The sequence below is a fragment of the Podarcis tiliguerta genome, assembly GCF_965153285.1.
Source record: "Podarcis tiliguerta genome assembly, chromosome: 2".
Taxonomy (NCBI): Eukaryota; Metazoa; Chordata; class Lepidosauria; order Squamata; family Lacertidae; genus Podarcis; species Podarcis tiliguerta.
This window is the reverse complement of record NC_139535.1, coordinates 102,645,660-102,658,493: the sequence shown is the minus strand read 5'-3', so window position 1 is coordinate 102,658,493 and position 12,834 is coordinate 102,645,660. Positions and strand designations below refer to the sequence as shown.

At 45.1% G+C, this 12,834-nt stretch overlaps 1 protein-coding gene across 4 annotated transcripts; it reads right to left on the bottom strand.

The window, feature by feature from the left end:
• Positions 1-3,459: 3,459 nt before the first annotated feature.
• Positions 3,460-10,478, bottom strand: LOC310671688 (uncharacterized protein). Of its 4 annotated transcripts, none has more exons than XM_083428113.1 (4): positions 10,290-10,478; positions 8,151-8,229; positions 5,863-6,063; positions 3,460-4,073 (listed from the first exon to the last, which is right to left on the bottom strand). In XM_083428113.1, the coding sequence occupies exons 1-4, from the start codon at positions 10,347-10,349 to the stop codon at positions 3,904-3,906; spliced, it is 510 nt and encodes a 169-aa protein (XP_083284239.1). In that variant the 5' UTR covers positions 10,350-10,478; the 3' UTR covers positions 3,460-3,903. The 4 variants fall into 4 exon arrangements, with proteins under 4 accessions (XP_083284239.1, XP_083284238.1, XP_083284240.1 ...); XM_083428112.1 differs by having other exon boundaries at positions 5,863-6,072; positions 10,290-10,441; XM_083428114.1 differs by having other exon boundaries at positions 5,863-6,072; positions 10,166-10,296.
• Between the last annotated feature and the right edge of the window lie 2,356 nt (positions 10,479-12,834).

Sequence of the window (12,834 nt, the reverse complement as noted above, 5' to 3'; positions counted from 1 at the left end):
GAAGTATTCAAACAGCAGATAACCAGCACGTGTACCACTCTGGTAAGACAGTGCACAAGCAAGTAGGGTCGGCCGGCATACCAGGTGGAGCTGGTAGACAACTGCCCTGGACACAAAAGTAATCTGCACCTCCATGGACAGCTGCGAGTCCAAAATGACTCCAGAATGCACAATGGAGGGGTTGCCTCTTTGGAGCATTCTCTCATCAAATAAAATAAGCAGCCAAGAGTTATTTTTGCTTCCTCTGCAGCTTCCTATTCTTGGGGAAGGTGATCAAGCATGTGGTGGCAGGACAACTCCGGAGACTGTTGCATAATACTGATTGCGATAATTTATCGGTCTGGCTTCTGGCCCAGTTTCCGCGTGGAGTCTGCCTTTGATGACTATCTCTGGAAGAAGAATAGTGAACCCTAGATCTCTCAGTAGCTTTTTCTCCCATCAACCATAGTACCCTTCAGGACTGGCTCTCAGGGTTAGGGAACAGAGGCGTCTTTTCCCAGCCATCCCTTTCTCACCTGTTTGACAGGTTCCAGAAGATGGTGCCTCAGGTTAAAGCAGCTCCATCTCTTAAGTGTTGTCTCACACAGTGCCACAAATACAGTGGTACCTCGGGTTAAGTACTTAATTCGTTCCGGAGGTCCGTACTTAACCTGAAACTGTTCTTAACCTGAAGCACCATTTTAGCCAATGGGGCCTCCTGCTGCTGCCGTGCCACCGGAGCCCGATTTCTGTTCTCATCCTGAAGCAAAGTTCTTAACCTGAAGCACTATTTCTGGGTTAGCGGAGTCTGTAACCTGAAGCGTATGTAACCCAAGGTACCACTGTATTCATATCCCGTACCATCTTAACATTTGTTTCAAATCCCCAGGGGAGATTTGCCAGAGGTTTGAGCTCAAGTGCCGCTACTACTGTGCTGGTGACACCCAGTTCTGCATCTCCTGATAATAAAAAATAAATAAATGGAGGAATGTCTGCGTATGACAATTATTTCCAAGTAAGGGGGAATGGCAACAAAATGTTGCAGTGTGGGGTGCTCCTAGTCAGGATTCTGACCAAGCAGGCAGCCAGCAACACTTTTCTGAGATACTTTGTTCCATTATTCTTATCCCTGGGTCCACACCCAAAAGTCAGCCGGCATTTTGTGACTACTGAGTAGGCTTCAGTCCTTATGGGGCTTGGGGTGAGGGGCTCACCCGGTTTTATTTTTTTCCTAAACATTTATCGTATTTCTGCAAACGTGGGGTTTTCCCCAAATGAATACTTCCTTCTTGTGCTTCAGCTACCGTATGTAAGATCCACACGCAGACACTGAAATCATTGTTAGCAATGGGATGGGATAGACCAGGGACGGCCAACTTCCAAGAGACTGCGATGATCTGCTCACACAATTATAAACTGGCAGTGATCTACCCCTTTTGGGGGGGGGGGGGGTTGGGTCAAAGTTGTTGAGCTTTTTTTATGAGGGAATGATGTGCAGTCTAATTCTCGACGTATTAATTTTGATCCCTTGAAAATGAGAGTAAGGACAAGGCGATATTCTTTCTGAGCTCATAGGAAAGGGCAGCTCAATTTGTTTTCAAATATGGCAGGTGCAGCTGGATACCAGTTAAACTGAACCAAAAAATATAAATCATCATTAGTTTTTAAATTATTATTCTGATAACTGGCAGATAAAATATGTGAGTTTCAAGATGTTACAATTTTGGGGGTGGGTGGGGGAACCTCACTGGCCCAATTAAGCACAATTTCACCTGCACAGTATCACCTGATCAACACTTAAACATGTCTCGGACTATATCGCTTTGCCGCTGCACCCTGTAAGAGCCTATTGTCTGAGGAAACAGGCCATAAACTATGGGCTGGGTTGGTGCTGCCCTCTAGGGGCTGTTCTGCATGGACTGCAATAGCAGGTGTCACTCAAATTAATCCTCAAAGGAGGGATCAGCCTTCACACACGTACATAGAAGTGTTTCAAGAGTTTCGGCATCAACATCAAACACCAGGTCACAATGTTCTATTTGTATCTCCGGGAAATAACCAGAGACTCAAGGCAACAGCTGGTGGGAAGCATCTAGTGAACTCAATTCAGTGCCAAAGTGCATAGCTGTCAACTTACAGATGTGAAAATAAGGGACCAGCAGCCTTGAAAATAAGGGACCAGCAGCCAAAATAAGGGACCTGCAACCTCACCTGTTCCAGGCACTCCAGTCTTCCTGCCCTCCTGCAGTCTGGTCAAACTCATGCTGGTAGCTTCGAGAACACTGTCCAACCAACTTTGTGACCAGAGGTTCAACTGAATAGAATCTGAATCACATGCACCACAAGGCCTATGCAGCCTCCACTTAAGATGGCTCCCTGGCCTGGCTTTGCACTGCAAAGTTTGCAGCAGCACGTGCAACAAAATGGCGTCCAGCATTCAAAAAACCCCTCAGCTTGCATTAACTAGCCACACACAAGGCATGCAAGCTCCACCCCCCAGTCATTCTTAGACTTCTTATTGGGTGAGCAACACAGCCAAGCAACACAGTTGGAGCCTCCCTCCTCCCTGGCCGGCAGGGAGGGAGGGAGAGGAGCTGCTTCCTTTGAAATTTAAGGGACATCATTTAAGGGACATTTAAGGGACATCCATCAATAAGGGACAGCAGCGGGACATGGCGCTGGAATAATGGACTATCCCTTCAAATAAGGGACACTTGACAGCTATGCAAAGTGCGATATACAGAAAAGGTGCCATGTTGCACAGATTTCTGTGTATGTTTTCACCATGTAAATGGCACTGCATATGCACAGGCTGCAACTGCAATGAACTACAGGAACAAAGGGACGTGGGTGGCGCTGTGGTCTAAACCACTGAGCCTCTTGGGCTTGCCGATCGGAAGGTCGGCGGTTTGAATCCCCGCGATGGAGTGAGCTCCTGTTGCTCGGTCCCAGCTCCTGCCAACCTAGCAGTTCAAAAGCATGTCAAAGTACAAGTAGATAAATAGGTACCGCTCCGGTGGGAAGGTAAACAGCATTTCCGTGCACTGCTCTGGTTTCACCAGAAGCGGCTTAGTCATGCTGGCCACATGACCCGGAAAAACTGTCTGCGGACAAACGTCGGCTCCATCGGCCAAAAAAGCGAGATGAGCACCGCAACCCCAGAGTCATTCATGTCTGGACTTAACTGTCAGGGGTCCTTTAACTTTTTACTGGGGAAAGGCACAGGGTCAGCACAGGAGCTCCTTGGCTTCTAGGAAATCAGGTGCATGGAAGCAAGTTTGAGGCTCAATCCAAGACAAGGGGATGATAGCTCTCAAACTAATTGGGGATTATCTTGTGTTTGCTGATAAGAGCTCCGTTGTGTTTGCATGGTTAAATCAATGGAAGGCAGGCAAAAGCATTCAGGTGCCAAAGCATTATGTTGCATCAGCCATTTCCCCCACATTTATATTGACAATCACATTAAATGAGACACACACATTGTACACACTCAAAAAGCCTGTATTCTTCAGGAGCGATCCTGTCAGAACACTAAAGTCCGATAAATAACATTTACAAGAAAACTGAAGCGCAACAGTTACGATGTTGAGTTTGTAACATGGATACAAATATGGATTGACAGCTCAATGAGGTCATTCGTGTCAAATCAAATAACTAAAATTGCACACAAGACAAGGGGAAAGTAAGAAGCAGCTCAAAGTAACAGCATGCTGAACTGAAAAATAAAACCTATACCGTTTCCAAGCCAGTTTAAAGCGAAAAGTGCTACAAAATTGCCATCCACCTAGTTTCTGATCTTCCACTTCTCTAGTTTCCAAGTTGTATAAACTATTCCATAAAATACAAGAGGTGTTCATGTTGAGTCTCGAGTAAGTTTCAAGGAGATATAAGTTTAGAAGTCCACATTTCTACCCCAGTGTCACCTCAGTCAACAGCATCGTCAAATTGGCCTTCCACTGGCATAGTCTCTACCTGTCTCCAAGTCACCGGTGCTACATGGTGCAAGCTTGGGTCATACAAAGGCTTTTCTCGAACTGAACATGCCACTGGCTCTTGATCCAAGAAACCTCCGCCGTGAATCACATCTTCAAAATCTGTTGAGTGATTTTAAATCAATCTGATTATGTCTATAAAGCTGTTTTCAACAGGCTGCAATTCTAAGAACCCACGCTAGGGAATAAGGCCCTCTTGGCATCAGAGCAAATTATTTTTGATAACAATTATTCCTCTCATCCCACCCTTCCTCCAATAAGCCTAGGGCAGGATACATGGAGAGGATATCATTTTATCTTCCCAACAACCCTTAAGGCCATGTTGTCAGCTTTCTTCCTTGAGCCAAGAGAACAGAAAGCTAAATACATGCACAAAATTGGATCTCAAGAGTGTTTATCAGTGTGTGCTTATTCTGCAATTCGGTTGCAACTCTCATCAAAGGATATCAACTTACTTAAGCAGTATGTCAACTTACTTTAGCCTTGTAAAGGTCTATGCTGAACACAGTGAAATTTGGATCCAAGTTGTTAAGTAAAATAACATGGCATGGCAAGAAAATTTGTTGTTGTTTGTTGTTGTTGTTGTTGTTGTTGTTATACCACTGAATAATTAATTTCCCCTTCCTTCACCACTCCACACATATTGCAATAAGCATGTCAGCAAGTCATGCAGAACAAATGGAAACTTCCTCTATTGATTAGAAGAAGTTTCAGGAAGATAATATTCTCCAGCGCTACTGCTCACTAACTGCTCAAACCAATGCTGTACGTAATCCAGAAGTGGTAGCACCAGAGTACATCATGTTGAGTAGAGCAATATGTGTGTATGTCTGATGGCTGCTAGACTACAAGCCCTGGCCTGTTTCCCTCTCTGCTTGCTTTCTCGGGGGCTTTTCCCAACCATCTGTGATGTACTGGGAGAAGGTAACTAGGCGAGACAGTCAGCCAACCCAGACCAACAGCAAGGAAGTATCGCTGCTTCCAGAGCACCAGCTCAGAATGGGAATGGCCAGAGGGCTCAGGAGAAACGGCTCAACAAACTGCTGCTGCCGCCGCCACCCAACAGCACCTGCTACCAGAAGCGGCTGATTTACTCCGCCTCATGACAGGGCTGGCCCTACAAGAAGATGGGATGTACGTTTTGTCAATGTAGTCTCGACAACCACTGCATCTAGGTGCCAAGTAGATTTTGATCTTTAGCTGTCTTACAACTGCTTTTTCAAAAGACTGGTGCATATGCCCGGCCTACTCTGTTCTCCCAGACTGCTCCACTCTCTCACACATCTAATGCTGTTGCTATGAACTGAGTGACACATGTAGTCTTAGATTGCGTATCTCCAAAGTTTCACAGATTAAAAGAGATACCTTTGTGTTCTTGAAACATCCCTATTTTTACACCACACTCTGTCCTCTATAGACAGGTGGGTAAAAAAAGAAGAAGTCCATAGTAGCTTCCTTTTAAACACCCACCCACACCCCTTAAGTTTTAATCTCATACTCAATTTGGTACAACTTATTCAAAGAATACTTTAAAAAATAATAATCATGGATATGATTATGAATGGCTAATAGTCATGAAGCTATGTACCACCACAGGCATCAGAGCTGGTATACCTCTGAATTCCAGCTGCTGGGAATCACAAGTGCTATTAAACTTACCTCCTGCTTATCGGATTCTCACAGACATTTATCTGGCTGGTCACCATGAGAACAGCATGCTGGACTAGCAATCCAACAGGCTCTTTTTATGTTCTTATGACACTTTTATTGGCCCATCGCAAGAGCAGTTCTAAAGAAATCTTCCCACAATGCACCTCTCCCTAGACACCTGGCTTTCTAGCATTTCTTCTTTCCTTTTTTTAAAAAGAACCATGTTGAAGCATCCACCTACCATAAGGATTGCTATTGTTTTCGTTGTCTTCCAACTCTTTATCCCAGTCCTCTTCTACATAGTGAGATACAGTTTTCGTCTCCATAAAAGCTGCATCTGTGGGCATGCTTAAGTCTTCGCCATCTGACTCAGAGTCTTCGTAGGGTGACTCAAAGTCTTCCAGTTCCTCAAGGGCGCTTTTCGCTTTCTCCGCCGCATGTTCTGCCAAACCTATAAAGAAAGAAGCCTTTGTTGATTTATTGGAAAAATTAAACAGCAAAATGGATCCAGAAACCTAGGGAGTTTGATAGGTTGAGGCGATAAATCAGCTTAGCCATTTCCTCACTTCATTGTACGTGGCAGCAGAAAATAACTGAGGCGATCTTTGAATATTACAAATTCCCACCTGGTAATCTTTTAGTATCAGATATTGTCTGAGGTTTCCCTTTCAGTTTTAACGGCTATTATTTCATAAAGCTAGTTGACTGAGGAAAACAAGGGATAAGTAAAAACGTAACTAGTTGGGAGGGAGAGGCAGTTCAGGGAAGCCTTGGCAACTGTTGTGAAGGGAATCTGAATGTTGGTCAAGTGGCGGTTGGGGCAGTTAGCGCAGAGAGAGGAAGGGATGGTGCAGTTAAGAGAAAAAGAAGAAAATGTTGCCGTGGGTTTGTGAAGCACATCCGAGGAGGGAAGACTGGTCGTTCTGGGAATGACTGCGGCAGAGAGAGACGGAAGAAGAAGAAGAAGAAGAAGAAGAAGAAGAAGAAGAAGAAGAGGAGGAGGAGTTTGGATTTGATATCCCGCCTTTCACTCCCTTTTAAGGAGTCTCAAAGCGGCTAACATTCTCCTTTCCCTTCCTCCCCCACAACAACCACTCTGTGAGGTGAGTGGGGCTGAGAGACTTCAGAGAAGTGTGACTGGCCCAAGGTCACCCAGCAGCTGCATGTGGAGGAGCGGGAAATCGAACCTGGTTCACCAGATTACGAGACTACCACTCTTAACCACTACACCACGCTGGCTCTCACAATGATGGAGTGCAGAATAACTGTGAGGGAGCCTGCAACACTCATAGAGTAGTGTGAAATACCTGGGGGACACGGGGGGACAGGACAGAAGTGTTGGTCTCGTTATACAAGAGTGGATCAGGGGTACCATCTTGGAATAAAATATTGCGGGGTGGGGTGGGGGGCAAGTAAGCCTTGCATAATTGATTGATCACATTGCCACGGTGCACAGACACCATTTGAATGGTAATGACCATCAGCCGGGGGGGTGCCCTCAAATATTTTATTGGGGGGGAGACGCAAAGACCCCTTGGCTCCTATGGGATGGATACATGCTATGGGATGGATACTCCATCCAACATTTATAACAAAAGTTGTTTCAGCTAGCAAAGGTGTTTGTGTAATCTTCAAAACTCCCTTCCCAGGTCGCAAACTTGGTTTCCAGCTCTCATGGTAGCACTTCCTTGTTCGGTTTATAGCCTCACAGCTCTCATTGTAAGAGCTGGAAGGGTCCGCAAGGGTCATCAGTTCCAACCCCCTGCTGTGCAGGAATCTCAACTAAAGCATCCTTGACAGATGACCATCCAACCTCTGCTTTAAAAGCTCCAAGGAAGGAGAGTCCACAACCTTCCGAGGCAGACTATTCCACTGTTGAATGGCTCTTACTGTCAGAAACTTCTTCCTGATGTTTAGTCGGAATCTCCTTTCTTGTAACTTGAAGCCATTGGTTTGAGTTCTACCCTCTAGAGCAGGGGAAAACAAACTTGCTCCATCTTCCATGTGACAGCCCTTAAGATATTTGAAGATGGCTATCGTATCTCCTCTGAGTCTCCTCTTTTCCAAGCTAAACATACCCAGCAACTTCAACTGTTCCTCAAAAGGCTTGGTTTCTAGACCCCTCATCATCTTGGTTGTCCTCCTCAGCACACGTTCCAGCTCATGGAGATAAAAACATAGCCACAACAGGCTCCAACAGTTGGACTTCATCCCCGAAGGCGCACTTTTCCACTGTCTCCCGAGAGGGCAGATCCCAGCAATATATGTATATAATATTATAAGGAGCCACCATCTACTGAACAATACCAGTGTGTCACCTAAACCAGCAAGGACTAGCAGTGGCTGTCCTCTTTCCCAGTTCTGCTACTCAAAGTCTCTTACAGGGATTGAGAGCTTGGGAGATATACTGTACAAGGTATGTATTCTACTACTGAACCATAGGGCCTTCTCCCAGGAATATGGGAATCTCTGGTATTCAAAGCTAAGACTGTACTTCTCAGCCATTTCCTCCCCACCCCAAAAAAGTACCTTTTCCAGGCCTCCAGCTGAAAGTCTTCACCACTTCAAATTCCTCCTGTCCAGCAAAAGCAGATGCATCAGCCTTTTTCTAGCGGGGGGAAAACATTTAAGAAGTCAAATGATCCACATCTTTGATTGGATTCCTCATGAGATTGGCTGTTACTGGACAATAAATTATCCTATTATTGAGCTTTTGGTAACCATCTCTTTATTTTTGAAAGATTGTGTTGAATTACCTTTCGGTGAGCAAAATGTTTGTGACCTATTTGTGTATATTTTTAATGCTGATTTCACCGTTATGACCTATTTGGTTAACTAAATTGTTAGATGATGATTCCTAACGTATGTTATGCAAATTATTAGCCTCCTCGTGTAACCTCATGAGAACAATCACAACACTTGTCTTAAGAAAATGTTTCCTTCTGCCACAATATACAAATGCACTGGCACACTTGCTTCGCTGGAGTAAAAAAAGGAAGCCGTATAAAGAGGTACACACTCCAACCCTCCTGCTCAGAGGCAGGAAATTTTATTTCTAAAGAAGGGTGTCAACAAGTTTATCCAAATGAACAAAAAACCTCTAAGACTCCACCCATTTGTTCACCCGCTAATGCTCATTCTTTGTCTTTGTCAGGAGCAGAACAACAGAAGATATAGGATCAACCACAGGGAAACACTCTACAGATTTTTTAAAAGCCCTCAGAAAGTAAATAATTTATCCAGCGATTCCCCAGAATAATACAAAATGCCTCAGATGCAAAAGGCCCCTATTAATTTCCACTCCCTCCAAAACGTAATAATAATTCTGGAGGACTGTATAGAAGTTTGAACTCCACCTTACTTCATCCAAGAAAAAGCCGGTACCCTGGGAAGCTGTTCTTTACAAGAGCAGAGGAAATGTGAGTCTGAGGCAATAAAACCACTAGCACATTTGCAAAGCTAAGCAGGGTCCGGTATGGTTTCAAATGGGATGGGGAACCTCATGTTCCTGCATTTTAGGGTTGCCACCTGTCCTGTATACTACAGGACTGTCCCGTATTTAAATGTCAAATGCTAGTCCTGTATTCACAACAGTTTTGTCCTGTATTTCAGGGCTCTCTTTCTGCCAAGTTAGGGATCCTCTCCAAATGCATGTGTTGGAAAGGTTGTGAAAAAGGTCATGCATTCAAGTTGTGCGTAGCCAAGCGCAAGACAGATTTACAATTTCATGTGTATGCATGTGTGCACGTGTGTGTGACAAACTTCAGAGCAGCCATCCTGTTAGGCTGCAGCAGCTTGCAACGGATTGCTTTGAAGGGAGAATGACAATTTGAATAAAACATTGGGGGACCCACATAATCCATCGCTAGACACGGCACATACAATCTGAATGGCAATGCCCAACAACTTTGGGGTAGCCTGGCCCCCTCAAATATTTTATTGGGGCGTGGACCTTGGCACCTATTATTTGAAATCACTTCAGTATCAATTTTTTTATTTTAAAAACCCATCCCCCAACCTCCCCGCCCCGCATTTTGCCAGAACAAAATTAGCAGCAAAATGTTGGACTCAACGACCCTCACAGGTTTCCTTCCAATTCAGCAATTCTCAATTCCCCCTTGTTGGGGGACATGGGCATAACCCACGAGGGGCAGTTGCCCCCCCCCAAAAAAAAGTATTAAAAATCAATAGAAACACTTCAACAAACTAAAGTTCTGCTCCTCCTAACAGAAGCCTGCCACACCCCCACCTAATGTCCTCTTTTGGGGGGGGCATCCAGGTTTCCTTTTACATGTTAAAGCTGTGATTCCCAACCACAGGGGGGGCAATTCGAAAATAATATCTCAGTGAATGGCATTTTAGGCTTCCTCCACGTGAATAGGAGTTAACCTGTTGTTGAATAATAAGAATTCAGGAAGCATTAGGATATGTGAAGCATTAGGATTTGAGAGATGCTTAGGTGGGGCATGACCAAAAACAAAGGTTGGGAACCACTGTTTTAAAGGACCCGCTCGACAGCTGTTCGTGAGACCTCCCTTCCTCACCCTCCCAAAAAAGTAGCTGGACATTTCGAAGGTGAGCACAAGTTTAACACGTGTTTCCTCCCCCTGCACGTGAACTCCAGAGCCTCTTTCTCTCTCTCCTATCCCGTGGCCGTTTTCCCCTCACCCGCTGCTCTGGGAGGAGGAGGAGGCGCCCCGGAGGCTCGCGCTGCCCGACCGCCTCCATGCGCGCGCTGCCGCCCCCCGCCCCGCGCGGCCAGAGTCCTCCCCTCAGTCGCAGAGTCAACCGGACACAACCGGCGCCCGCCCCGAAATGCAGCTGCGCCGCCACTTACTCCGCGGCCGCAGGCGCGCGTGTGTCACGTGGCCTACCCTCGGGGTGCTCCCCTTGAGCAGCCGACCAATCCGATCACGGAACCAAGAAGCTGATCCCTTGGGAACCCTCCCCCGCGCGCGCCCCTGCCGGTGTCTCGCCTGCCCGCCGCATGCGTGGGTGAGGGCGCAGAGGAGGTTGCGCCCTGCAGCTTGCCTTATTATTATTATTAGTAGTAGTATATAGAAGTTTGAACTACATCTCACATCAGCCATTATTATTATTATTGCTGGTATAGAAGGTTGAACTCCATCTCACATAATCCATTATTATTACTATATAGAAGCTTGAACTCCACCTCACACCATCCATTATTATTACTGTATAGACGTTTGAACTCCACCTCACATCATCCATTATTATTATATTACTGTATAGAAATTTGAACGCCACTACACATAATCCATTATTATTATTATTATTATTATTATTATTATTATTACTGTATAGAAGTTTGAACTCCACCTCACATCATCCATTATTATTCCGGTGATTATTTATTTTTGGGTATGCACGCGTACTCAGGAGGAATTCGCTTTGTCCTGTGTCCGAAAGGATTGTTGGCATGCGAGCCAGCACTGCACGAGTTTTGCCTTATTATGCTTTCTAAACTCGTGTTTATGCTTAAAACTTATAAAATCATTTACCCAGAGCATGCTACAGGTTTCAACTGGGCAGTGGTGTTATGACACCTGTTTGAAAACATGGGCCAGTGGAAACATTTTATTACATTTGGAGTCTTGACACAGAACAGTGGCACAGAGTTTTGTTTTCCCCCTAAAATAATGGATGCAAGAATACTGCCTGGAAGTCGTAGTAGTACCCTATAGTCACACCTCGGGTTACAGACGCTTCAATTTGCGTTTTTTCGGGTTACGGACTGCCGAAACCCAGAAGTACTGGAACGGGTTACTTCGGGGTTTCGGCAGTTGTGCTAAATCGCGCTTTGCACATGCACAGAAGCACCGAATCGCAACCCATGTGCGCACAGATGCGCCGCTGCGCGTTGCAAACACTGCAGGTTGCGAACGTAGATCCCGCACGGATCCCGTTCGCAACCCGAGCATCCACTGTATTTTATATTTTAGCTTTCAACTGTATGCCCGCAAACTTTGGGTTGCATCTATTGAAATCTAAATGCAAGTGCACCGATGAGCACGTTCTGTTAACTGCATTCTTGTGCGAACCCTTCTGCTAGGTCTTGGAAGAATGTGGAAGTGCAGCCAATATGCCTGCAACTGCGTGTCTGTTAGTGGAAAGCAATAGCTGGAGTGCACTTTCCCCCTTAAAATATGTTTGCAAGCAGCGTCTCTGAGATCTCAAGCCTTGGGCCAGCAAACCTCGCTTTCCAGCATTTGTCTTCCAGCCACTGGGGTATCGTTTTGCAGTGTGCAACAGCACGTGACCCAGCTATTTATTTGGGCTTGATCTGCCCTAGACAAGGTGTTTATAAAATAATCAAAACAAAATAAATCCAGACGGGAGGAAAAACAGCAAAGGATTTTGTGCAAATGGATGTACAGTGGTGCCTCGCAAGACGAAAAGAATCCGTTCCGTGAGTCTCTTCGTCTAGCGGTTTTTTCGTCTTGCGAAGCAAGCCCATTAGCGGATTAGCGGATTAACGCTATTAGCGGTTTAGCGGTTATTAGAGGCTTAAGGGATTAGCGGATTAGCTGCTAAAAGGCTATTAGCAGCTTAGTGCCTTAGAAAAAGGGGGTAGGGAGCAGGGGGAAAACCCCAGGAATCGCAAGACATTTTCGTCTTGCGAAGCAAGCCCATAGGAAATTCGTCCTGCGAAGCACCTCCAAAACCCTTTCGTCTAGCGGGTTTTCCGTCTTACGAGGCATTCGTCTTGCGGGGCACCGCTGTACTTGGATTTCACATTACTTTTTAGTGCAATGCGGTACTTGCTAAGGCAAAAGTCTGAAGTGAAGAGGCTTTCTGCTTGCAGGAGGACATCTTTAGATACAATCTATTGGTACATTTTAAATTTAAAAACTTTATGAGACCAAACTGACCAGTCAGTCTTAAGTTCCTTGCAACTTGAGTAATATCAATGCATTCCAAAAAAATCTGACAGTGATTGGATATTAGATTGTTAATGATACTTTGGACACCACTGTTACTGGCTCTATATGCACTGCTAACTAGTTAATGTCCAAGAGTCAGAAATCCTATTTATTTAAATACTCTTTATTATTGTACTTGTAGACCACTCTTCAGTGTATGTCACAAGGTGGATTTGAAAAATTTGACAAAACAAATAGATTTTACAAAAAACACACAGTAAAACCACAAAACAGTGTTATGGGATGGGGGGGGATTTCTCTTAAGCAGG

Bases quoted from the DNA above. Each gene is read 5' to 3' on its own strand.
- LOC310671688 (XM_083428112.1), bottom strand. From the start codon at position 10,349: ATGGAGGCGGTCGGGCAGCGCGAGCCTCCGGGGCGCCTCCTCCTCCTC. The intron at 6,073-8,150 runs GTACTTTTTTGG...CTTTCTTTATAG, and splicing joins CAGCTGGAGGCCTGGAAAAG to GTTTGGCAGAACATGCGGCG. The intron at 4,074-5,862 runs GTAGGTGGATGC...ATCACTCAACAG, and splicing joins AAACAATAGCAATCCTTATG to ATTTTGAAGATGTGATTCAC.